The sequence below is a fragment of the Episyrphus balteatus genome, chromosome 3 (genome assembly GCF_945859705.1).
Source record: "Episyrphus balteatus chromosome 3, idEpiBalt1.1, whole genome shotgun sequence".
NCBI lineage: Eukaryota > Metazoa > Arthropoda > Insecta > Diptera > Syrphidae > Episyrphus > Episyrphus balteatus.
This window is the reverse complement of record NC_079136.1, coordinates 91,873,495-91,901,136: the sequence shown is the minus strand read 5'-3', so window position 1 is coordinate 91,901,136 and position 27,642 is coordinate 91,873,495. Positions and strand designations below refer to the sequence as shown.

At 28.6% G+C, this 27,642-nt stretch overlaps 1 protein-coding gene across 7 annotated transcripts in view; it reads right to left on the bottom strand.

Annotated features, from left to right (window-relative positions):
* Nucleotides 1-27,642, bottom strand: part of LOC129914157 (atrial natriuretic peptide receptor 1) — a 260,443-nt gene that overhangs the window by 37,916 nt on the left and 194,885 nt on the right. For 2 of the 7 annotated variants that reach the window (XM_055993248.1, XM_055993251.1), the window contains exon 2: nucleotides 15,218-16,427. The exons of 3 other annotated variants lie outside the window; for them this stretch is intronic. In XM_055993248.1, coding sequence (XP_055849223.1) covers nucleotides 15,218-16,016 — 799 coding nt within the window. In that variant the 5' untranslated portion in view covers nucleotides 16,017-16,427. Of the gene's footprint in view, nucleotides 1-15,217; nucleotides 17,593-27,642 lie in introns of those variants that run through there. 2 more of the 7 variants (XM_055993249.1, XM_055993250.1) reach the window with 2 other exon arrangements.

Genomic DNA, 27,642 nt, shown 5'->3' with positions numbered 1-27,642 from the left:
ATAGATAAGTAAATGAAATTTACAGTGTAAATAGATAATGGGTAAGACTATATTTGTACAAAGTTTCAATTAATTTTGTAATGACAAATTTGAAATAACGGTAAAATAAAACTCTATTTTTGAACACGTTACATCTTTTTGATGCAAGAGTATTTAGCATAGGCCACTTTTGCTAAAAGTTCAAAAGTTAACATTTTTAAACTCATTTTATGACTTTTTCAAGTTTCGTTCGAAAATTATAAAAAATATTAATAACTCAACATTTTTTTTTAATATATTCTTTATTTTTATTTACATTTATACATACATCCATGTTATTGTTTGGGATTTTTTTTTCTCACTCAATATTGCAATATATCAAATTAAGAGCCTCTAGATTTATATTTCAATGAAAAAAACGTGGGTATTTTGGCGACAAATATTGAGGGAAACTATAAAATGGTCTGTTTTCTGTTGAATCCGACAGGATAAACTGAGATGAACCATGAACTTTTTTATGACAATAGATATTTTTGAATGATCTGCTAATTTCCTGCAAGTTAATATTTAGCCCAGTTCATGGACTCGTATGCATTTTTGAAAGAGATTAAAAATGGCAACGAAAAATCATATAAAAGTCGTTTGTCATTTTCAATAAATAAAAGTATTCAATTGAGTACCTTATATTTATCTTTTTAATAATATCATAATCATAAATATTTGTGCTTAAAATTATTGGTGTGTTTTTTGAATTCAGCTCTTTTTATCTTAAACCCAATAAGGTACTTTCAAATTCCGACAATGAAATACGATTTAATCAGCTATAGGTTTTTAAACTTGTGCGGCATGATAAAGTTGATTTTTTGTTTTTCTGTAATCAGCTCCGTGAGTTTATTTAACACAAAAATAAATTTATATGACTATTATAATATTTTAAACAGTAATTTTGTGAAAAAATAAATTAATCTTGATATAAAGCAAAGTTGATTTCTAATTTCTATATTTATGAAAACAAAAATCTTATAAACCAATAAATAAAAATCAGATAATTTTTTTTTTGAAATAAAATTATTAGAAATAAATGGGTAAGAATATTTATCTCTTGATTGCAAAATAATTAAAACGAAATGCATTTTAGAGATAAGAATAATATGTTTTATCAGTGACGTAATAATACAAATAAAATTGCATTGCATTTAGTAATTTAAATCAACCAATTTGTGAGTTATCAATTTTTTCAGCTCATAAACTTAATTAAAAACATAAAAATACCTATAAAAAAAGACAGTAAAAATGTCAGTAACCTTTGAGAAATTTTAATTGATTTAAGGGTCCAACACAGAATGACACTTAATAAATTAATTAAGTAAAGATCGAAAAACCAATTTGTAAAATGTAATCGCTTTCCATTTTAGTTTGCATTTTTATAAGGTATTTGTAGATAATGATTCCGACTGATATGGCGCTGCCATATTTTCGAAGTTAAACGTTATAAATAATGTTTGCTTAAGTGATATATGAGATGACACAAACTTTGCTAAAACGCCAGAAGTAGCCATAATTGTTCAAAGTTTTTTAGAACATAATATGTAATATATGGAAGCTTTTCAAGCCAATATTTTTGGTGCCTTTTTTGATAGTTTTAAAATGATTCAAAGAAACAAAATATTAAATAGAAAAGACTTGAAATTGTGTGTGAAACAACTTAACTTAAGCTATCGAGTTGAATGATTGGATAGACTTTGATTTTAAAGGAAATTGTTAAAGAAACTCAAATCAGTCCAATACCTAATAATTTATTTTCAAAAGTTTTGTTTCTTTAGGTATAAATAAGTGTTCAACATAAAACCCAATTTATGAAAAGGATCTAATGTTATTTTTGTGTAAAAAGAATTTAACTTTGAATTTCTTTAGGGGGAGCGGGGAGGGGTCAGGAAAAAATATATCCCTTCTTGCTGCTATTTAAGTAAAGTAACATTATACATTTTGGACACAGTTGTTTATAATAATTGTCCAATGAACATCCTAAGTTTTCGACCATAAGTTTCGAACTCAATAATGCATAAAAAGTTTAAAAAATACTCGAAATTTTCAGTCTTTTTTGATTTAGGTAAACCCTAAAGATTTGTTTTTGTAAAATACGTGATACACACAGACTTAAAGTTCAAATAGGGCTAAACTCCATACATTTTCACTTATTGGTAGTCTTAAATCAAATGGATATTGCTTTTCAAAAACAGTCAGTTTCGTTGAAATCCAACAGTTTTTTAAATACTGTTTTAAGTAGAAGGCTGTGAAGCATCTCTGCATTTTATCAAATAACTCTTTACCAGTATATTTTACGAAACAAAAACTGTGGCAGAGCTTTTAGAGTTTAAAATAAATCTTTTAAAATCAAAACTACGTTCGTCAGTGGGCGATGGTAAAATTTGGCATGAACTTTACTCGTTAATGAAAATAAAGAAAATGAATTTTTGTATTTACCAACGTGGTTTTGATCTAAAAAAAAAATTGTTTTATGCTCTAAAAGCTTTGTCACAATTTTTGCAGTTGTTAAAATATCATTTAAAAATAATGCATTTGAAATTGAAGAAAAATATTTTTTCCAAATAAAAAAATACATATTTGCATTAAAAAAAAATATTCATTGCAGCATTGAAATTTCATAAAAATATTTTGCATAAAAAAAATTCCATGCAAAATGTGTGTATTAAATATTTTTTTTTTTTTTAAATTAGGTACGTCGAATTCCTTACAATTTTGACTAGGTATTAAGACCATTTATAAGTCATTTCAACTATAATATTGAAAGCTAATGTAATGGCAAATAGTCAAAATTGTAAGAAATTGTGGAAAATATTGAATTTAAATATTTAGTGCGCAAATTTTGCATCGAATTTTTCATCAGTGTAGAAAATTTTGTATTTGCAACACAATTTTTTTTAATGCAAAATAATTTTATTTGCAATACAAATTTTATTTTCAATGCAATTTTTTTTTTCATTTGCCTTTTTCATCGATGCAAAACATTTTTTGTTGCAATAAATATTTTTTTTTAATGCAGATATTTTTCAGTTGCAGTAATAACTTTTTTTATGCAAAACATTTTTATTTGCAATAAATATTTTTCAATTGCAATAAAAATTATTTTTAATGCAAATTTTCAGTTCCAACAAACATATTTTTTTTCATTGCAATTTTTTTTATTGCATTTTTTGAATTTGTATTGGAAAGCAAATGCATTAAAAAAGTCAATGTTTCTTTTTTTTTGATTAAAATAATTATAATTCAATTTTTAAAAGAATTTCAAAAGTAATTTAGGAGATAATAATATTTATTTTTATAGTCCACTAGCTAACCCCCACCCGCTTCGCTAAGTGCACTCTTGAAAAAATTGAACCTATTTGAAAATAAATTAAAACCGAAAAAAAAGAACTTGTTTATTGTAGTGAACATTAACCAATTGATTGTAATGCTTTTTAATATACGGGCCAAAATACAACTAAAAAGTTGTCCCTTTGGATAGTGAATCTTGAAAAAAATATGGACATTTTTATCAATATACTTTCATATATGGGGCATTTCACGTGAAACCAGCAGCTAAAAATGTGGTGGGTCGTCAAATTTGTTCATATTTGGTATATGTATTCCTTAATCGAATTAAAAAATACATCTGGAAGGATTTTGAATTTTAAGCCTTGATAGCGGAGTTATGGGCTTCTAAAGTTTTGGAAAACTCTGGGAAGAGTTTATTTGAAAAATTTATATAAATTAAACGAAGGGGTAACAAAATTATTTTAATGATGGATTATACGCAAAATTAGACGTGCTTTTCAAATATGAAATCTAAACCGGAAATAGATTTATTTTTTCGACAGAAAACCGGAAGTTGGCACTTCAAATCCAAATTTAAGAAACTTCGACCATTTTGATATTTTTTTAAATAGTCTTAAAATAAAGCTTATACAATTTAGAAACTACATGCCAAGTTTCAGAGTGGGATATCAAGCCGTTTAGAAGATACATAGGTTTTAGTGAGGGGTCTTCGTGCATGTAAAACCGGAAGTACCCAGTTTTCTCTGCTCTGACCCAGCAGTTTGTACCACCCCCAAATTTTTTTTGCCCATTCGATAGAGCATTGGCTGAATATCATTATCCTGATTTTTCGCACTCGCGAAATTCACCTTTCAGCTGCCATCTTGGATTTTAGTTTTTGCTGAATATCTCGATTTCTATTTATCCTACATAAAAGTTGTGTATGCAAGAAACGTAGGAAATTCAATTTCGCGTCTTTATGTTAAGAGAACTTTTTCGATATTCCTAATATTAAAAAAGTTGCAAGCCAAAAAAGAAAAAAAAAACGAAAAAAATGACAATTTTAAAGTTTTGAGCACTTTTTATCAAAATTATGAAAAAACCTTCCGAGGAAAGATTATTCCTTAAAATTCTCTACAACTCTCCTATACAACTTTTTTTTGTAACGCTATAAACACAAACGTTATTAAACTTTTTTTGTTAAAAAATGCTCTTTTTTGTTTGTGTTTTTATCTTTACTTTTTTCTTAATTTTTTTTTAACAAATATTGAATTTTAAATGATTAGTAAGTATTTTAGAGATTTATGTTACAAGAGAAAATTCAGGACCTTTTTTCATAATTTTGATAAAAAGTGCTCAAAACTTTAAAATTGTCATTTTTTTCGTTTTTTTTTTTTCTTTTTTGGCTTGCAACTTTTTTAATATTAGGAATATCGAAAAAGTTCTCTTAACATAAAGACGCGAAATTGAATTTCCTACGTTTCTTGCATACACAACTTTTATGTAGGATAAATAGAAATCGAGATATTCAGCAAAAACTAAAATCCAAGATGGCAGCTGAAAGGTGAATTTCGCGAGTGCGAAAAATCAGGATAATGATATTCAGCCAATGCTCTATCGAATGGGCAAAAAAAATTTGGGGGTGGTACAAACTGCTGGGTCAGAGCAGAGAAAACTGGGTACTTCCGGTTTTACATGCACGAAGACCCCTCACTAAAACCTATGTATCTTCTAAACGGCTTGATATCCCACTCTGAAACTTGGCATGTAGTTTCTAAATTGTATAAGCTTTATTTTAAGACTATTTAAAAAAATATCAAAATGGTCGAAGATTCTTAAATTTGGATTTGAAGTGCCAACTTCCGGTTTTCTGTCGAAAAAATAAATCTATTTCCGGTTTAGATTTCATATTTGAAAAGCACGTCTAATTTTGCGTATAATCCATCATTAAAATAATTTTGTTACCCCTTCGTTTAATTTATATAAATTTTTCAAATAAACTCTTCCCAGAGTTTTCCAAATCTTTAGAAGCCCATAACTCCGCTATCAAGGCTTAAAATTCAAAATCCTTCCAGATGTATTTTTTAATTCGATTGAGGAATACATATACCAAATATGAACAAATTTGACGACCCACCACATTTTTCGCTGCTGGTTTCACGTGAAATGCCCCATATTTTAGTTGACATAGAATGGTTATACTTTAATCTATTATAAAATAACATTTGCACCGATATGTTTCCAATGATATTTCTATATTAATGACAGTTTAAACAGAAAGTGATCAAAATCAAACAACTGCGTTATACTTTACTGCAAATTTCAGTTTTATTTGTAAAATCATATAATTAAGCTCTCTGTTATTCTTATTTGAAACTATAGGAACAACGTAAGTCTCCTATGAAGTTAAATCACAGAAAAATTAATTTCAATTAAATGTTCTTAATAGTTTATTAACAAAAATCAGCTTTAAAACTTTAAATACCACTGCGTTACCACATATTTTTAGAGATTGACCAAATGCCAGTCTAACAGAAAACTGAAGACGGTTAAATTAAAATGGCAAATCTGACGGAATCATTGGAGTTGGAGGAATCACAACATCTTTGCTCCAATTCCAATTCTGGTATTCACCATATCATCGTAAAACCATGTCTGATAAATGTGTCGAGGTCAAGTTTTTGAAGTTATACTTCTTATGGGAGGGTGGGCATGAAAATTTACTTTTTGACAAGAATGTCAAAGGGATTATGACGCGATCGCCGCGATGTCGTTTCACCTTTAGAGTAGGCAGTACTTTAGTATTTAAAAATGCAGTACGCCGCAGTGCGGCAAACATAAAACACACAACACGTTGCAAGTAACATGTTTCATGTGGCAAGTTGCATGTGGCAAGTTGTATGTGGCAAGTTGCATGTGGCAAGTTACATATGGCAAGTTGCATGTGGCAAGTTGCATGGGGTAATTTCCATGTGGCAAGTTGCCAGGGTTGAAAAAAGCTCACATTTCAGCTCAGCTCACAGCTCAGCTCAAATTTGAGCTAGGTACCATAGCTTAGCTCATTTGAGCTGAGCTGAAAGTGAGCGCCCCAACTTCCAACGCCTATATCTCGGAATTTTGAAGAAAATGAAAAAAAATTTTTGATGCCAAAAGGTAGCGGGGACTCTAACCTACATTTGGGTACAACTCTCATCCCTGTAGGTCCACGCGTTCTCAAATCGGGAGAACTTAAAAGTAAAAAAAAATAGGCACGATTCTGAAAAAATAGGCATGATGTTGCGGTTTAACATGGAAGGCGATTTTTTAAAAATCTGACAATGTGCAAAGCGTAGGTCCATGACACAAGCTATCATTAAGCATCACTCCCAAAAATTGCTCTCAAGCGGTTTAGCTTCCAGGAGCGTTCAAAGATTCGGGGATTTTTCGAAAAAAAATTTTACCCCAACTTTCAAACGCGATTTTCTCGGAATTTTGAAAAAAATCGAAAAACCGGATTATACCACTATCGGGTAGCTGAGAATATAACTTTTCATATGGCACCACTCCCCTGTCTCTAGATCAAAGCGTTCCAACGCCTATATCGCGGAATTTTGAAGAAAATGAAAATAAAATTATTGATGCCAAAAGGTAGCGGGGACTCTAACCTACATTTGGGTACAACTCTCATCCCTGTAGGTCCACGCGTTCTCAAACCGGGAGAACTTAAAAGTAAAAAAAAAAATAGGGACGATTCTGAAAAAATAGGCATGATGTTGCGGTTTAACATGGAAGGCGATTTTTTAAAAATCTGACAATGTGCAAAGCATAGGCCCATGACACAAGCTATCATTTAGCATCACTCCTAAAAATTGCTCTGAAGCGGTTTAGCTTCCAGAAGCGTTCAAAGATACGGGGATTTTTCAAAAAAAAATTTTACCCCAACTTTCAAACGCTATTTTCTCGGAATTTTGAAAAAAATCGAAAAACCGGATTGTTTTGAGCTGAGCTGTGAGCTGAGCTCAGCTAACTTTTGAGCTTTGTAGCAACCCCTGCAAGTTCCATATTGCTACTACTAGTGCTGAAACACACACAATTCTCATAAAATTACCATATCGCACATTTTATGAGCAATTCATTTACTTTCGTTAACCATATACCGTACGTTCTGAAAAGCACAACATGAGTAAATTTCACAGAATAAATTGAAAACTACATGGACGCAAGGAGGATGAAAGAATTAATTTATTGTTCACTTGATAAAAATGTAAAAAAACGAATTGTGGATTAATTAATTTAATAATAGAAGTTAAAAATATCAAATGGAATTCATTTACATATACTGAATGAGAAGTATAACTTCAGTCGCGTGTACATGTGTACACACACTCTTTTTTTTTACGAATCCTAAGCTTGTCCTTTAGTAACTAGTAAATATAGTATAAACGATCGTCGTTTTTACGGCTAAGTGATATTCCGCCTTATAAAGGTTATCTCAATCGAATGTACTCGTAGATATATTTTATACTTATAGATATTAGATATATGTACATATTAACTCATTATTCAAAAGCTGTAATACATTATGTATGATCAAAATTATTGTCACACTTATTTAAATTGAAATTTTTTTTTTTATCTTAATATCACGTTTAAATTAATTAAAATTGTTCGTACCTAAACTTATTTCAAACGTTAAATTTTTCTTTATCAACTTTATCGCCACAAGTATTACAAAAGCTAAGACTCTTCAAGAAATCATTAATCTACTACCGATTATCTTCAGCTGTGGCTTACGTTATTAATTCTTAATCAATGTTCAAATATTTACACGCCAATTTAAACAATATATACAAACAAATATATGCATCGACTACCTATAAATTTTTTTATAAATAAAATCATTTAGTTGTTGTGCAGTTGTATACACTTAATGACAAGTCCTATAATTACAATCAAATAGAAAAATTAAACATTTAAATCCAATATATTATAAAAGTGATAATCAGTTGAGTTAATCAATCGAAATGGAATTATTGGAATCGCTATACCTACTTATATGGGTTAAAGATCACATTCTATTTGAACGACACATCTTTTAGACAATTTAATTGCTATTAATATCAATATAAATTGTATGTATGTATATAAAGTGTTGGAATCATTAAATCTATTACTGTTGTCAGCTAATAACGACTAAATTGACAGCTGAATGCTTCATTAAGTAGATATTTCACATTGAAATATTAACTTATTGAGAAGGTACTTATCCACGTACTCGTACATGTTTTTCTGACATAGATGAAATATAAAAGGATAGAAGTAAAATTTTCAATTAACCCTTAAAATATCAGCAATATATGGAACGTACGTGTACGTAACTAAATAAATAAAGCTGTACAATTTGTTTTGACCACCCATGATGATAGAATTTAAAGGGAATGTTAAAGTTCAGAAAATTGATGTTCGTGTATCTTATATTCAATCGATAAACATTACACATCATAGTCAATACAATAAGTAGGCTGTCTAGCCACCAAAAGTCATCTGTCATCTGTTATAGACATGAGAAGAATTAAAAAAACAGTGAGGTCATGGACACATTCATATCGTACATCATTTATTGACAACTTTAAGTTAGAAAAATAATTATGAAGTAATTATGTTTCTTTTGGGGAAAAAACAAAATGGATGTAAGTTTTATTGACATTTAGGATAACAGCTGACAAAAAAATCTTATTCAAGCGAACTGTTCAAGTGTTGATATACCTACCAAATGAGCAAATTTTGTGTCGGAAATTGTATAGACCATGATTTCCAAGAAGATTAGGTATGTAATGTAATTAGCATGAATTTTTGTTCAATTGAAGGTGAACTTATAATTAAAAACATGTATGGCTTTCGGACAGAATGTGTTGTATTTTCAAATGAAAATATATTCTAAAAACATAATTTGGTGAAATTTAGTGTGAAAAAAACATCAGTTTCAGGATAATACAAATAATACCAAGGGTATTTTGTCCTTGATTAAGTCATGTCGACATTTTGATTATAATTATGCAACGACACAAATAATGAAACCGCAGGATAATAAATGTGTGTTTATTTGTTGTTTTTATTGGGGATGTGCTTTACAAATTAAAACTACAAGCAAACTACATAAATGTACCTACATAGCAAAATTAATAAATGTGATAACGAACGATATGGGAGCTAGGAAATTGGTAAAATTTCAACAAGTACATTTATAAAATATCAAAATAACTGAAAACTGAAAGTCGATTATTGGATTTAAATAATAATATAGTGACATTGATGTATAGGAAGTTTATATAGTCTGAAATATTCATTGTTAAAATCTAAGCATTTATCACACACTACTGAACCCTCTGTCGGCACACGGGTGCGAATTTGGCAGGACAAAAATAAAAAAATTACGATTTTTTAAAAAAGTGGTAAAAAAAAGTCTCTTTATAAGGGTGAAAATATTTTTTTTCGGAATTGTGAATACAATATTCGAATTCCTCGGAATATTCTAAATCAATTTCTACTTGATTCTTTATAAAATATTGTGATCGAAAAAAGTTCAACCGAATTTCAAGATTCTACGATAATCAGAAGTGCTCTATAATATTTGATGAAAATTCAGCGGAAATGGGCGGATGCCACGCCCCCTGAATTGAAACTCTCAAAACTCGAGTGAGTGAGTGAGTGAGTGAGTGAGTGAGTGAGTGAGTGAGTGAGTGAGTGAGTGAGTGAGTGAGTGAGTGAGTGAGTGAGTGAGTGAGTGAGTGAGTCAGTCAGTCAGTCAGTCAGTCAGTTACGGTTTTTGCGATTTTTGAAGCCTTACATCTCAGAAACTACTCATCGTAGGAGGCTAAAATTTTGTAAGGAGTTTGGTTTCGACCAGTTCAACAAATGTAGCGAGTTTAAAATTTCTAGCATCTTTGGTGTGGAAGTTAGAGGGGGGTCGAAAATGGCCTGAGTTGTTTCCTGTAAATAAGGGTGTAGTGCCAAAGTTGATAGAGAACTTGGCTGGGCACTACCGTGCCCCTTGATTCGATTCGATCATTGGAGAAGTATTGATTTTTGGAATTAATTTTTCTGGACCAAAAATAACGGTCCTTGTCATATACCAATTTTAGTAAAGTTGAAATTTCTCAAAAACGGCTGGAACGATTTCGTTAAAAAAATTCAATTGAAAGTTTTGAGACAAGGTCTATCTTTAATTGAATTTTTTACTTGCTCTATAGGTACGGTGACCATATTTCCAGAAGCAAAACCCGGGACACATACAAAATTTTTCGGATGGTTTTGAAAATATTGATTCTTTAAAAACATAAAAATAAATAAAAATTGAAATTTTTTAAAATGCGTTTTCATAATTTTTGCTCCATTTTGATATAAAGATTTCTTAAATAACTTTATGGGAGCATTTTCGTTGAAATCATTTAAGTCATATACAAAATAAAGGAAGCGTTTTTATACTTAATAAGTACTGTTAATCACTTCTAAAAAAATATTTTTTCAATCAAAATCGGAGAGCTATTTTTTAATATTTTAATTTTATTTAAAATGATTTGAAATTGTATAATCTTTAAATAAACTTCTAACATGTCCTTAAAATTTTTGAAATTTAGCTGAAATTACTAGACAACGTGGGTTCTTAACTCTTCTGTTCTTTATTCGAAAAAACTTTCCCTGATGGAGCTTTTCAACCTGGCAAATAAAAACTGGAGTTAAATATAATTGGTGACAAATTTTAAAAACTAAAGCCTAGTCTAGAGGCAAATTGAAAATTATAAAACGAGCTCAACAAAATCCTAAAAGAAAATTTTACTTTTCATTGCACATTACGTAGCTTAACCAACGAAATTCTTACCTGTGCAAGAATAATTGGAGAGTTTTCAATCGTTTGTCACTCATACTTAACGGTGCAGGTAATTTTTCTTGCTCCAAAAGAGTTTTTTTTTACTTTGGGAGACTCAGAAAAATTTTCGTTTTGCTTCGGCAGCAAACTAGGCTTGACGCTTTTATACGAACAAATTAGAAAAACTTTAAATTTGCAACCACTGCTTATCTTGTTTTTCGTACAAAGTTTTTAAAATTTTGAATGAAAAAATCAGAGAATTTGCAAATACGGGACAATCACGGGACAAACTACAAAATACGGGACACTTACACGTCACGGGTTTCTTAAATAAAAACCCGGGACAAGCTGTAAAAATACGGGACAGTCCCGGGTAAACCGGGACGGATGGTCACCGTATCTATAGGGCAAGTATTGGTTTCGTGTAGAAAAAAAAAATCGAGGTTTTAATCAAAACCAACATTACGATTATGGAGAAGATCAAAAAAGTGGTTTTCGTCATGCCGTCCGTCGGTCTGTGCGTCTGTGCGTCTGTACGTCCATCTGTACATCGAGCTAGGGCCTAAACGGATGGATGGATTTGCTTGAAACTTGGTACAGATGATTTTTACATAATTCCCTAGACCCGTTTTTTTTATTTTTTTAATATCTCCATTTTAACGCATATCTCCCATATAACGTTTTCGAGGTATTGCAAATTTTTCGAAAACGGCTTTAACGATTTCGATTAAATTTGGTGTGCGCAATACTCTTATTGATTCTAACAAATCTGCGTTTTTAGTTTTTCTCAAAAAATTCGGAGAACGGAAATATGGCGTTGCCGTTTTTCAAAAATTAACATATTTTTTAAGTTCATATATTTCATCAAAACATGAGTTAATTTTATTCAAAATTTACAGACATAATTTTGAAGTGTCAAAAATTAAAAAAAAAAATTAAAAAAGTTTTTGAAAAATTTTTTTTTTTAAGTTTTTGAAAAAAAAAATTTAATTTTAATTTTTTTAACTTGCAACTTTATTTTTTGATTTTTTTTTCTCGACTAAACAAAATCTTAAATTTCCAATAGCTATTTAAGATAACGATACTTTGAACTGCAAGAGCAAGTACGTGCGACCCCAGTCGTGCATTTTATTTTTTTTATTTTTATTAATGGTTGTTTTATTAATTTGAAAAACGATTTTTTTGTGTTTTCTTTTTAATTTTTTTTTATATAATGAACCTATCTACCTACAATAATAACATTTACTAAATTTCTATATGAAAAGTCCTAAAAATTCAAGCAACTTGAACCCTAAGTTCGTGCGAACCAGTCGTGTGTTATTAATAAAATTATTACCCAGTAACCTTGTGTAGAGGAAGAACTTGCTTTAAATCTGGTAGTTTTGATTTTTTGGCATAGATTTTTTATGGACACGGCCCAATAAATGATAGACTTTTGTAATAAAAATGGACTGATCAAAGTACCCCAGCTTCAAAATACATATGTATTTTCTTCTTCATGCGTTTATAGAGACAACAGTAGAATGAAAATTTGTAAAAAAAAAAAAATAATCATGTATTAAAAAATTAAATAACACAACTTCTAATAAGTCCATACACCATGGTAGATGGAAGACCATAAAAGATGGACGCTACACAAAAAAAAAAAAAAACAAAACTACAAAAACATGAATTTCGGAAAATTTGCCGCTATCTATCTTCCAAGGTTCCAAGCAGTTATTAGTTACTACAAATCAAACCTTTTACATAAAGTGTTCAAAATTGGAACGTGATTATTAATTGTGCCCATGATTATGAAAGTGGACTAAGTCACTTTTTGCATTGTTTAAAGAAAAACTTAATTTTCTTATAACGATTTAATTATATTTCTTTTATGAAATCACTAGAGTAGCAATAAAGAAGTTTATTTACTACAATTTCGCTTTCAAATAAACTTTACCCCTTAAATAATAATTTTTTTTAGGCCAGATTTGATGGCATTTTTAGGAGTGACTTAGTCCACTTTCAGAATTAAGGGCACAATTGCTTGCACACTTTTTCTTTATCATCAATAGAAGTTAAGATAAATTCATTAAAAAATACGACAATTTTTTTTTTTTTGACGTGATAACGTCTTATAAATCGATGAACCATGGCAGCCACCACAAAAAAGTGACGCCATTTTCTAACCTTACACTCTCGCACTTTCGCAGTGCGGCAAAAAATTTCAATTCAAAATTAAAAATAAACTATTAGAGATGCAAAAATCTTCTATAGCTTATTTGAAAGATAATAAACTAAAGCTTAATCTAAATGAAGGATTTTTAAAAATTCCGTCATTTAATAGGGTAAACAGGGGTAAAACGGAAAGATGAAAGTTGGGCTAAAATCTAAACGCGAAGTCGTAGAGAATTGATTTTTTTTTGCTATAGATAGATGAGATTAATTTAAGAATAACTGCATTAAAAAAACTAAGCTATAACGTTTTGTTTCAACTATGTACACGTGTTGGGGCTATGACAAAATGATGATTTTGGGTAAGGGAAATTTTTTTTTGACAATTATAAAGATCCCAGGTGAAAGATGAGGGAAAAACAAATAAGGCGTCTGATACGGATTTTTTTCCAACACTCTGCGTTTCGAAATATGAATTTTTGAAAAACACCTTATTTTTTAGGGGTATTTTCGGTTAATTTTTCTCAAACTGATAGGACATGTAGGTTTTGGCCTTATGCATACATGTGCAAAAACTTGGAATCGTTTATCTTTTTTTCTTTAATAGATACAGGAATTAAGTATGTGGAATAATGATAGACCATGACTACGACTATATGTGTGCGAAGTTTCAATCATTTTCGTTAACACAATTTTGAGATAACAGTAAAATAAAATTTTAGAATTCAACAGGTTATAACTTATAACTTTTGACCAAGAGCAGACACAAATTTTATTAAACTTTTATGAGCATCCTGATACAATTACCTTTCATTTGATATATCACACATAACATAGACTAACTACAAGCTACAATATGTTAAATCAAAAAACTTACGAAAAGCCTCAAAACACCAGTGGAGATCTGTTGCCCCCCTGGAAATTCGACATAGGTGACTTTAAAAAATTCTAACTTCTCTTGTAGGCATCTTTGAAATGAGATTGATACGTCATATGAAAGGTGAAATAATAAGCTTTCACACATGGTTTATATTTTGTATAGGTTGTCAAACAAAAAATATGATTCCATAGCCTGAGAACATAAAAATAAATGTTTTTTTTTTGCTTTTTTTAATGAAATTTGATCGGGTTCAAAAAATTCTAGCTCTTCTTGTAGATGTCTCTAAGACCTGATCGATATATACTATATTTTGAGCTAAGACAATAAGCTTTCAGGTATAAGTTGTTAGGGAAAAAAATGTAATTAATGACGTGAGAAGATAAAAATTCATGTTTTGTTTGCTTTTTTTGATGAAAATGATTGTTTTCAATAAATTATTTTTATACTTTTCGCGCATTGTAAAAACTTAAAAAATGGTTAAAATACTTGGTTTTTAAATTGCATAATTTTTTTTGTAAGCTTTTAAAATAAAAAAATTAATATATTGAGAAAATAAAAAAGGTAGGTATTTTTTTTAGCTTTTTCCAATAAATTATGATTGTTTGAAGTAAAAAGTAAACTCTTCAATTGACTCATTTTAAACAAAAGCACACAACCTGTTTTCTGACGACGTTATCACGTAAAATCATCGTCCGTAAACCGGCTTTACAGACAACCTCTTTTTTCATTAATTTTTTTGTGATGTACCTTCGAATTTCCATCTTATTTCACTGTACTATTTATTATTCTCTATCGAAAAATACAAGAATATAAGATTTAAGAAATTTCATTACAAAAAAGGACTCTTGAAGTGATAAATAATGTTAACACAATCCAAATAAAATTGAACTTGAAACATATGTAATGTAGAACGATTAATATAACTCTTCTATTGAAACTTGTCTTCTTCTATTTTTATATTGATACGTTTAAGTTATATTACAATTTATAAATTTAAAATAAAGAAACTAATCATTATTAAAGTTCATAAATAAAATACTTACTTCTTGATTGTCTTGAGATAATCTGCAACTGCATTGTAATGTTAGCCTTATGGAATGCACGTTCATCAAAACCAATTTGATACACTGAACTTTTACCCAGCTTACTGTGCAACGACGACATACAAAAGAAACATATCGAATTGCCCGAAGTGATTGTATCAGTATTTTGATACATTAAAGCAGCACGCGTCCAATTGAATCCTTCCAACATTCCTTTGGTATCATTACCCACAGCCGCTGTCAAACCGCCCATTAATCGTGTCAACGTCGGATATTGACCCTCTTTCAAATCAAACGACCTTGATCGTCCCGCTGTGGATAACACTGGAATCTCCCATACACCTGAATACCGTGATATCGGTGCTAAAACATAATCACACGACAATCCAAAGACGGCATTTATATCATTCCAACGGGAGTAAATCTCAAAAAAACCTATCGCACCGTAAGTCGACGAACAAAATGTATCCCGCGAAATGAGTGTCACATCGAAATTCACTCCCGGAAATCCAAGACGCTGCACATCACGAATGGCCAATTCGAGAGCTGGCATAACTTTTGGCATAATACAATCATTTTGATTCTCAGCTTCCTTGGCTGTCAAAAGGACAGTAAATGTAAGATTCTTACGAAGTATTGAAGGATCACTATTGAAATCACTAGCGTTGAAAATCTGTATCACTTCGGTATTTGAACTTTTTGTGCGTTCTTCAAAAACGCTCACAGGAACTGTCACTGATTCATGAAGATCGACAATTATTAGAAGTACTACTATTCCTAGTATTTGATTCAAGCCCATCGCTTGACAGAGCAATTACTAACTTCACCGTACCGAAACAAACTGATGTTAAATCGTTTTGGTAGCGCTTGAAAATTACACTTGGGTTGTGCCTTTGAGGGACTTCAATTTGTATCTAACTCATAATGGTTAGATTTTATTTTGGGTAAACATTTTTAATGAGAAGGTATGATTTTTTTTTTTTTTAACTATTTTTTATTTTCTTTAATACAAAATTGGATTCACTTAATTACACATATTTATTTGCTGGCATCACTGTTTGTGGCCAATTCGTTAGAACTGATGTGTTGAGTGTGGCTTCTGTCCTCTAGATTGTTATTTTGACAGAATTCATTTGTATGATGTCACTGCTTACATTTTCAAAACATTCAATTCGATTATTATATATATTTTTTTTTTGGCTTCTGACAGCTAAAAGAGTACAACGAGTTTGCTATAATCATTGGGTTAAGAATTTTTTCTTATTATTTTTTGTTTTGTTTATAAAAATAAACACAACAAAATGATTGATTGGGTTTGCCGCGTTTATAATGAATGAATGAGTTGAGTGTGTAGGTAATTTTCTATTATTTTGGATATAGAGGCACTCGGTGGAAATACTAATCGAGAAAATTATAATTAATTAAAACGAGTTTGTTCTTCATGTGTTTTGGATTTCATTTTCTATGCTGCGTTGTTGAATTGGATTTCTTCTTATTTTTTTGATATATCGAAATAAAGCAAAACAATTCTAGACAAAGGAAAAACATAATTATACATCATACATTGTAAGTATAGGGAGTTTAAAGTCGCCTTGAAGACTAAAATAGAACTTTGAGTAAATTATATTTTTTTCTCTTTTAATTCATTAATTAAATTTATGTAAATTGTTGTCTGGTTATGGCACATCTTTTTGGTTTTATCGATTTCGACATTGGTTGGGTAGGTTAGGTTTGAAAATTTTAATTCTATTTAATTGTTGGGATTTTTTTTTTGAATGGTTAAGAGGCATGTTTTGATTATTTATGACTTATTTTGAATATTCAATTCAGTACAAAACATTGTTGGTACTTAATTTGCGCTTAATCTTTGACATAAAGAATCTTTATGTCGAAGTGTGGCAAAATAAAATGAAAATTCAAGATTTCTTCGTATTTAGTTTTTTTCAATTTTCGAAAATTTTTTAATTTTTTGGATACAACACTGCAAAGTTTTTCTTAAGACTCAATTCTAATAAATGTTTAAGAATTGATAAGATTTGAAAGCTTTTTGCATTTTTGATTAATTTTTTAAATCATTTTTATGTGGAGTAAGTAGGTAGCTTTCCCTAAGAATACTTAACAAAGCTTTTCCCTTAAAGAAAAGTTTTACTATAACCTTTACTCAATTTCTGACAGAGAGTTGTAAAATTTGGAGGTCCGAATTATTACAAATTCAACTATTTGTTAATAAAATTTTATGCGCAAATGTTCGGTGTAGCTATAAAAGGACAGAGAACAAAATAGTTTATTCTTCAATTTACCGCAAAACCATAATAAAATAGTACTAGATAAACGTTCCCTGGAAAAATGTCTTCAAAATTATTTTACGGATCTATAAATAATATCAATTTGAAGGGTGCAATTTAATAAATAAAAAATTTATTAATATCTTACAACAGATGTTTTTTTTTTGCTTCCTGAAGTTTTTGATGTCATATTCTTTGAGAAGTAAGCAGATATCTTTAACATTTTGGAGCGCATATATAATTTACATTAGTTTTAATCCGCATTTTTAAATTTCAATTTTTGATAAAGTGGCTTAACCACATACGCAGGTAAAAAATTTCTAGTCGAAACAAACAAATTTTTCATTAATTTTGCTTAATTAAACTCGCTTTTTAACCTAACAAATCGGTTTCTGTCAAAATGATGTATGTATTGCAATCAAATATATGAGGAAAAAATATTAACATTTCTTAACTATAAATTATTCATTTGACATTTAATTATTTTATTTTGTTTTAATTTATTATATTTAGGGCCAATTTTTCAATAGTCAGTTAAACAGTCAGTTAGTACTCATTCCTAAGAATAGAGAAAAAATCAATTTTTCAACAGGCAGATATAGCTTATTCCTAAGAATAAAACTATCTGCTTCTTTCAGAGACGAATAAAAATTATTCTAAGGAATAATCTCAACAAAAATATTGTGTCAGTTGTCAAAGCTGTTTTGAAAGAATTTTGAAAAAAATACAGTGAAACTAATGAAAACAAAAACAATCATGAATAAAAATGACGTTTAATTTTAAATATTTTTGAATTTGACAATTTTTTTTTGTTATTCTATAGAAAAAATTATTCTTGATTGAAAAATTCAATGTTTTTATCTGATTGTTTATGAGCCTAATAACTTTATTCGTCGAACAGTTAACTGACTGTTTATTAGAAGATTGAAAAATTGGCTCTTAATAAGATTAAAACATGTTTATCCAAAAATATCCCCAAAAAGCAAGTTCTTTAACAAATAATATCGAAACTTATTTCTTTTGGGTTTATCAATCATTTGAAATTATAAAAAAAAAAATAATAAAAATAATGAATTGAGCAAAAAAAAAACATCTTTGATATTATATTGACGAAAATAAAATACATATATACCAACAAAATCGAACAAACAAGCATTTTTATTTTGCTTATTTTATTTACAAAAAAATTAATAAAATTATCGCTGATATAACAAAAAATATTGCTTTGAGGCAAATTACACGAAAATATAATTTTTATTTGTTTTCAATGTAATAAATAACAAACATTCTTTTTCTTTTCAAAATCTATTTTTGTCAGGTGCAACGATTCGATTTTATTAGGCGACACCGACATGATGCCGTCGACACAATTTGATTCACTCAGTTTAATTTGATTTTACACTTTATAGTAGAATGGTGCGCAGCCAATTTGAAAAGAATTTTTGCACAAAATCATTAGAAAACAAATATATACATATATATTTTTTGCATATGAATAATAATGGTTTTGTATAATTATATAGCCTTGGGCATGTTTTTTTTTACTCTTTGGATTGTTAAAATTATTTTGGGCAGTTCAGAAGACAGCCTGGAAGAAAAATAATTAAATATAAAAAACAAGTTCGTTATAATAATGCCTCGCTGTGTTCCATACAAAATTACACGTTTTCGGTTAGATTTTGATCTTCGTTTTCGCACAGTAATTTAGCCCGAGAGGAGTTAACACTTGCATTGTCAAAACTTTTTTTTGCACTCTATTTTTTTCTTTCTTGAATCAAATTGACTTAAAGAACCACATTAAAAAATTTGATTGAAAAAAAGTAACATTTTTAAGGTTAGAATTCTTAGATAACCACAAGACCGAAGTTCTGAATCCGATTAAGGGATTGTTGAAGCTTTTACTTCAGGATTGATTTAGTACGTGTTTATTACCTTATACAAAAAATGTGGTTAAGTTTAATTTTAACCCCCATTTAAATTCTTCTTATTTCAGACTTTTAAGTGAATCGAATAGGAGAATAGGACCAAGTATCACAATTATAGCAACTTCAACATTTAATAGCAACGATCCTGAACAGTACTTTGGTCAAATTAAAAAAAGAAATCCTTAAATCTATCAACAACAAATTATACCTATACAAAAAAAATGTGTTCATACAAGGGTTTTAAAAAATCATTTATTTTTGCATTTGCTTTCCATAACAAATTAAAAACAAATAGTTATTGCAACTTAAAGTATTTTGGATGAAAAAAATTTTTTGAAACTGAAAAATATTTGCATGGAAAATAAAATTTTGAATGCAAATACAAATTTTTTTTTAATTAAAATTTTTTCAGTTCTAATAAATATTTTTTTTAATACAAGTTTTTTTGTTTGCAATAAATATTTTTTTAAATTTCAAATGCATTCTTTTAAATTGAAATTTTTACAACACTCGCAGAACTAGGGATAATAAACTGGGTTAAATTTTAAACACGCCAAACTCGTTTAGATGGGGTTGGGAAGACGTAAATATGGTTTTAATCGGTAGTGATTTTCTAAAATTCAATGGGTACCTAAATCATTTCTGCACCCACCCAGAAATAAGATATAAGGTTTTATACAAAAATACTTACTGTATTTCAAATTTCCTTACAACGATATTTTTCCAATTACATTCAAACAATGTAATTGTGTTATATTTTTGTTGCGTATTAATTGTGCATTCATTTTGACATGCAGAGATCGTGATTTGATCAATAATATAGATATATCACAACAATAATTTTTAAATTGTAAAAATAAATTCCACTTCTTTCATCTAATGACTCACTTAATGACATATGAATACGATCAAAATACAATCAAAATCACAGTGGAACTTAATGCCTATAATATAATGACTCAGAGCCTATCAAAGACATCATTAAAAAACAAAAGCTTCTGAAACTTATGTAAAATATCTGCAGATAAACGACTGTAAAAATTTAACCTCAATTAATACCTATAGGTTTACCTACCTATAAACATTTGCATAAATTTTCTTCATATTGTATAATCTTTCAATTTTAGTTAATTTATTAAGGTTTAAGCCCATATGACGTAGTGTTTAGATAAATTAAAAAAAAACTTAATTGAAATTATTCATTAGCTAAAAAAAACAACAAAAAAAAAACACCTACAAATCTAACTACACAGCAACATAAACAAACAATCAATTTTTTCTTACTCCATATACACTTTAAGCAAGCACAGGTACAATTATTTTGTTTGTTTACTTTTGTTTTTTTTTTTGTATTATTAGTAAATCATTGCACGTTTTTAGACTATATTTATTATAGCGGGCGAGTGTTAAATGCAAATATTTCATTTGTCTTTTTAAATAAACATAAATATTAAAAGCGGCGACAAAGTATATTAATTAGCATAGTTTATATGGAAGTTAACTTTGTGTTTAGTTAAGTGTAAAAGTCTTTTGAGCTTATAAAGTAAAAAAAAAAAACCTGAAACGCCAACGTAAACACTAACGAGAATCTCCAATATAGACCTGTTCGTAATAAAACTTTAGAATTATGTATCAATTTATGAGGTTACCATATTTCGTATAGGAAAGAAATTCACAGAATTTTTGAGACAGTTATACATTTTTATTAAGACGCTGAATGCTAAAAAAATGTTCCTACACATTTTATTTTTGGTGATAGATAGTAATGTTAAAAAATTATTTTAAAAATGTGTTATAAGTTGAACTCTGAAAACTTTTGTACCTAGTTTTTTGAAAACTAAAAAAACCGGACAAGTTTCATAAATAAGAACCTAAAACTAAGTAAATTACAAAAAACTAAGAATTTTGGATATTTTTCGACATTTTTTATAATTTTTGATAATCAGTACAATCGTTCAAAAAATTAGGATGCCATAATTTTAAATATCTTTACCATAATCAGAATAAGAGGGCTTGCCCAGATCAAACAGTGATTTGTTTGCGTTACTTTTAAGCTTTTGCTCAAAATAGATTAAAAAATATCGATTCACAAAGACCATAAGTTCAAATAAATGCACAAAAAATAATAATATTGTAGGTACCTTAATAATTCCTTCATTTTCATTACTTCATATTAAAAATTATTTCGTCATCTTTCCGGTAAAAGTACCTACGAGTACTTTTACTTATATCAAGTCAATTAAAATATACAAAAAGGAAACAAAAAAATCATCTGTATGAAATAATATTAATTAAAAAAAAAATCTTTCTTAAGATAAGATCAACTCAATAAACTATCAACAAAAGTCTAGTGGATGTCAGTTGAGATATTTCAAACAAAAAAAAATTCCAGTTGCCCCTCAACCAAGAACAAATAAATGTAAAATATTGGAATTCCTTTGTTGACATGAGTATAATTAATCACTGAAGTATCTAAAGCTAATGAAAAAAAAAAAAAAAAACAAACAATAAACATCTGCCAGAAATTTAATTGCATGATCTTCTTGATTGTTTATAAAGAAGAATTAAACTAGTTTGGGAATTCTCAGCCAAATTCAATGTCAAATGTCAATGTGTCAAAAAAATGTTCAACGTAGGCGATATTTACGATGTAAACAATTAAAATTGAACACAATCTTTATTTTTTGTTTGAACAAAATAGGATTTATTTCAATTGCGCTTTATTATAAACTAATTATTTGAATGCACCCAGGTTGACAGGAAAAAATATTTCTATCGCAGTGAACATGTTAACAAAGTTATAAGTCGGGACCAAAGTGTGTAATAAACAATTTATAATGTAATCTTGTGGTTGGTTCACAGAGGAAGTAACAATTACTCATGACAGTTTTACCCAATGGAACTAATACACTAATTTTAATTGTAAGAAAGGTACATTTTTGAAATGCAGCATAAGTGCAGAATTTTGTATGAGAGCCAACAATCAAAAGGGCCCATAAAAATAACCCAATTCAATAAAAGTAAAATAAGAGATGATGGTTATTTAAAAAAAATCAAGATTGAGTATTCTGTTTATCTTAGGTATTTTAAGTTATTTCATGAATTCAATTTGGAATGCATTAGAAAAAATTTCATTTTGCAATTCACAAACGTCAGTAATATGTCAGTCAATTTAAATTAATGAAACAAAGTGTAAAATTAATTAATCAGTATATCAATACAATTCACTATCAACAAATATATTTCTAAAAATAACACAAAACTTTGTAAGAAAAAAAAAAACAAAACAAAACAGCTGATAGTAGTTATGACAATCTTATCATAAGAAAAAAAAAATACCAAAGTAAATAGCGAGTAAATTTGTTTACATTCCAAGGTTGAAAGCAAATGAAATGGCGTTTAAAAGTCATGTTTACAGTGTTGGATTTATTTGGTATAAACAAAGATTATTATTTTTATTGAATAAGTGAATATATCGAACTTAACAATCGATTCTGTGGTTCCATAGTTCTTTGCAAAGTACTTCCAAGTATGTTAGTTCTGATTGCATTCTTTGGAAAGAAGATCTGGAACTCAACCTGAAGTAGGTACTTTATGTATACTATATAATGAACGTTAACACCAATTTCACTGGTCGGGAACGAAAATAGAACTTGAACCAAACTCTACTTTTCTAAAGGATTTTTGTGTGCTGAGTCTGATTCCGAAATCAAAATTTCACTGGCACATCATTTTTTTGGAAATACTTGAATATTAATACGTCAAAAACGCTGTTTTTCGGTACATGTGACGTCAAATTACATCACAGTTGAGACATTTTTTTTTGCAAAACGCCATATTAAAACATCCTTAAGGTATTTATTTTTTTTTCAAAATTATTTTTTTTCTCATAGACATAGAAAAAAGAAATTTATGATAAATATCTCAAAATCTTGCTTGTTGTTGCTCAAAAACTAGATGTGATAGAATGAATGTGTAAATAGTTTTGAATTCAGCATATTAAAGTCAATTTAAATCAACTAACAAAGTTCTTGCTCTCGACACTAAAAATTTTTAGTGGTCTCTCTCACCCCAGTTGAAAGCTGAACAAATTTGAGTTTTTATTTTAGTTTTTTTTTACCGAGTTGCAAATAGGAGGATTTATTCAATTCGTCGGTATTGTTTTTTATGTCTGTTACCTCATAATTTTGGACTGAGTGAAACAATTTTGATAATTCTTTTTGTATTAGAAAGCTGGTGCCAAGTGAGAAAAAAAGGCCTGTTGAAGTGCCGAGAAAATTGTAGCCGTTCAAACGTTCGTCGCAAAACATTGTATTTATGGCGGCGTTTTTAAGAATTCGACATCTTACACTTTGTTGTATTTTGTAAAATGAAAAGTCTAAGTCTAAGCAACTCATAGCTTGCGAAACAAAAACACAAAAAAAAAATTTTTGACAAAATGAAAAATTTCCAAAAAAGATTATTTCAATTATTTCTTAATGGTTTTTTACTAATCGAGTTAGATAACCTTGGGTTAGATCACTAAGATTTAATACTTATTTTATTACCAATTACCCAAGGCATGAAGTTATCAAAGTCCGGCACTGGTCTATTTTATTACATTTCCTTGAAACAAAGACGAGATACGAATTAGTGTAAGTTTTCAAAAATACATTGAGCATACAGCAACCCTATCTTCAATAATGCAACAACTGTAAATTGAAAAAAAAAAAACTATATCCGTGTCTGTATTGAGTATACAAAGTAATTTGAATTCATTCAGATATTGAGTGTTTTTTTTAATAACAATTTCCTTTTAATTATTTAATTTATTTATTTATTAAGTAAGCAAGTAATCCATAACTAAATATAATCTAAAAATATATCTAAGCAAGTTATCAACTTAATACGTATGCATTTATTGAAAAAAAAGTAATAAATATAAGTACGTATTAAATTCAACTTCAAAGTGTCAACATTCCGATTTGGTTAATATACATATTTTCTGACGCTATCTATATTTCTATTTTAAAACAATCTAATACCTATATACCTCGCCTGTTATAAGTAGAAACTATTTCTACAATTGTTTACTCATCGAAATGCAGAAATTGCATTAAACAATTATATTATTCTTTGTTTGAGTTAAAATGAAATGAAATGCAAAAACGATTTGCGAATGTTTAATTTATTTAAAGTTGTCAGCAATGAAATATACATTGCACATTTTTATTTTGCGTATATATAAGATTTTAACAGAAAATACCTATATTATTCTTTGTTTAGAAATGATTTTTGTTTATTATTAAAGAGTGCATTTTTCATACAAAGGTATAATAGGAGAGTTTTATTGAATTTGACAAGGAAATATTTTACATTTATAACAAGTTAAAATCAAAGGAAAATTGAGGCTTTGCTTTCTTACTTATCTGCGCCAAGAGAATTCAAACGAAGATAGAAGATATAAAAAAAAAGTCAGTAGTTTAAGCTTACAGGAAGTTTAATATCCTAAAAAGAGAATGCCCATTTTTAAGAATGTTTGGTATTTTTTTTTAATTTGCTAATTTGCGCTATAATAATGAAATGAACATGTTTACTCCCTTATCTAAAAATTCAAAAATAGAATGAATATCGAAATTTGAGCAATGATAGGGCTAATGATGCCATTAAAACTTTAAGATAATCGAAATGAAAATAATCTAAGAAATTTTTGATTTTTTTGTCAATAGCAACAAAATATAATAAAAGTAAACGTGTGCTCAAAGATCACATATGCGTCTTAATAACTTGCTTAAAAGCATTTGTGTTTGGACATTTCTTTAAAATAACCGCAAAAGGTTGAATGACAAAACGTTTTTTTCTTGTTTTAGAAGTTATATATTTTTTTGGCGCGTTTTATTCACGAGTAATATTTTCATTTGAACGGCCATTTTGAAATTATGTCGATGGGAAACGAAGACTTTAGTTCTATTCAGTTTTTTATACTTCCAGTAATAAAAAACTCTGTTGGTTTACCCATGGTGACACAGGCCATGATAAAGTATCAAAATTCTAACGCGTAAATCCACTACACACCTTTTTTGTAATAAGTTTCCTCAGAGCCATTTCTTTGAAGACTATTGAAATTAAATTCCTTAAAAAAAATTGTTACCATAATGAACATTAAAAAAGATTAGACAAATTATTTCAATAAAAAATAATCACGATTTAAAATAAATGTTAAAACCCAGTGCGTCATATATTTTTTTTTCTCTAACAAAACGTACCTATTCGAAATATGCCAATGAAGTTTTATCTCATTTTTTTTTTATTTTTGCTCGAGATAAATGAGAAAGTTGCTAGATAAGCCACTAGAAAACGACTTAAAAACGTATAAAATGATATTTTTCTTCAATATACACCATGTAGATTTGTAAGGTTTAAAAGTTTATGTACTATAATCAATGACTGAAATATGAAGATAAAGAATTCAGGAAATTAAATAACAAATACATTTTTTTGTACAATTAACAGAATGCATTCGGGTCTTGCACGTAAATAGATGAACAAAAATTAATAAAAAAAAAAACAAATACAAATTTTTCGGGTTATCAAAAATTTCACTTTTTTAAGTATATTTTATTGCTTGATTTTTATCTTCAATTTGATAATTTTAATTATTAACACATAAAATATATAAAATTATTAATACCAAAGAAGAATGGCTTTCCCTCAAAGGACCGTTGAAAAATTCCAACAAATCAGTACTTTTTGAATGAAAAAGGAAATTTCTCAAACTAAGTCCTTACTTTTTTTGTTTCTAAAAAAAGCTGTTTTTTATGGATTATTTCAAAAATTAATTGCGCTGGTCTATTAAAATAGGGTCTAAAAAAATTCAAAATCATTAATCTCCGATACAATAGCCACTGAATCCGGGGAAGAAGGACGTATAATTTTGTATCTTTAAAACTGCGACCTCTCGTTTCATGTTAATCTATTCTACAATAAACTCAATAACTCACATTGAGCAATTTTCAATGTGAGTTATTGTGACTTAGAAAATAATTCAAAGTAACAATAACACACAGTAGTTGTCTAGTTATATAACAAAATTTTCAATACACAAAGAAACGCACAAATACAAATATATTCCCTTTGCCATTTTCAAGTTTTCAAAAACTCTTATCATGAGAGAACATTTCCCTTTTGAAAAGTTTATGAAAGTTTGATTTTATATCACAACAAAAAAAAACTAATGTCAATTTCAAGTTCAGTGAAGAGGTTAATAAACTTCTTTTTTGACAATCAAATTTAAATAGGGGTAAATAAGATAGCGACTACTTAGAATAGTCTCTTTGAATTTCAGAGGACTCTCATGTACAATTCGTTTGAAATCAAGTAAATTTTTAAATTTTGTATTGATTCTATGACGTTGTCAAATGAAACTGATAAAATATAAATGAAGAAGTACTTGCTTCCTGAGAGGGTTTCAATTTCCTTGTAATGGAGTGACTATGGTTGAGGACGTTTGCCTCTGAATATTCACAAATTTATATATGTACCTATAGCGTAATTAGTCTAATAATATATAATTTACAAAAATTAGAAAAATTCTATGGAAGTTCCTTTTTTTTTCATTTTTAGAAGAAGCATTTTATTGGAACCTAGATACTTAGACTTATTTTTATTTTCAGATCTTTTGAAAGTAGGTATCTGTCTTTTTGACTCCAAATGATTGATAATAATTTTTCCGTAACTACAAACGACAAATTTAGTTGACGTTATTGGTTGAAAATCTATGCAAAAAACTGATAAAAGTGATAAGAATGATGATACCTATACTTTTAATTATATTTGATGAGATAGTAGGTCTTTGGCTCAAGACATATTATTTTATTAACCTCCGAAAACATTTAGGTAATCATTGATTCCAAATGAAATTTTGCACGAATCAATCACCGATTGGAAGATATGTATTGACATGTTGTTATTGAATTTACAAATCCATGTATACCTTGATAAAATAAATAATTTCTTCTGGTCTCATAGGTCTTAGTTTGATTATTTGCTAGTTTTTCGTCTTGATAAAGAATTTTAAGACAAACTTATTACTGGTCTAATGATTGCCATATACTGAGCTGTAGGAACCTCAGAGAAAAATTAAGTTCGTCTGCGTTTTACAACCTGAAACTACTAATTTTTTAGCTTTACTTTTTTGATTATTTAAATATCTAGGTAAGGCATCTGTTTTAGATTC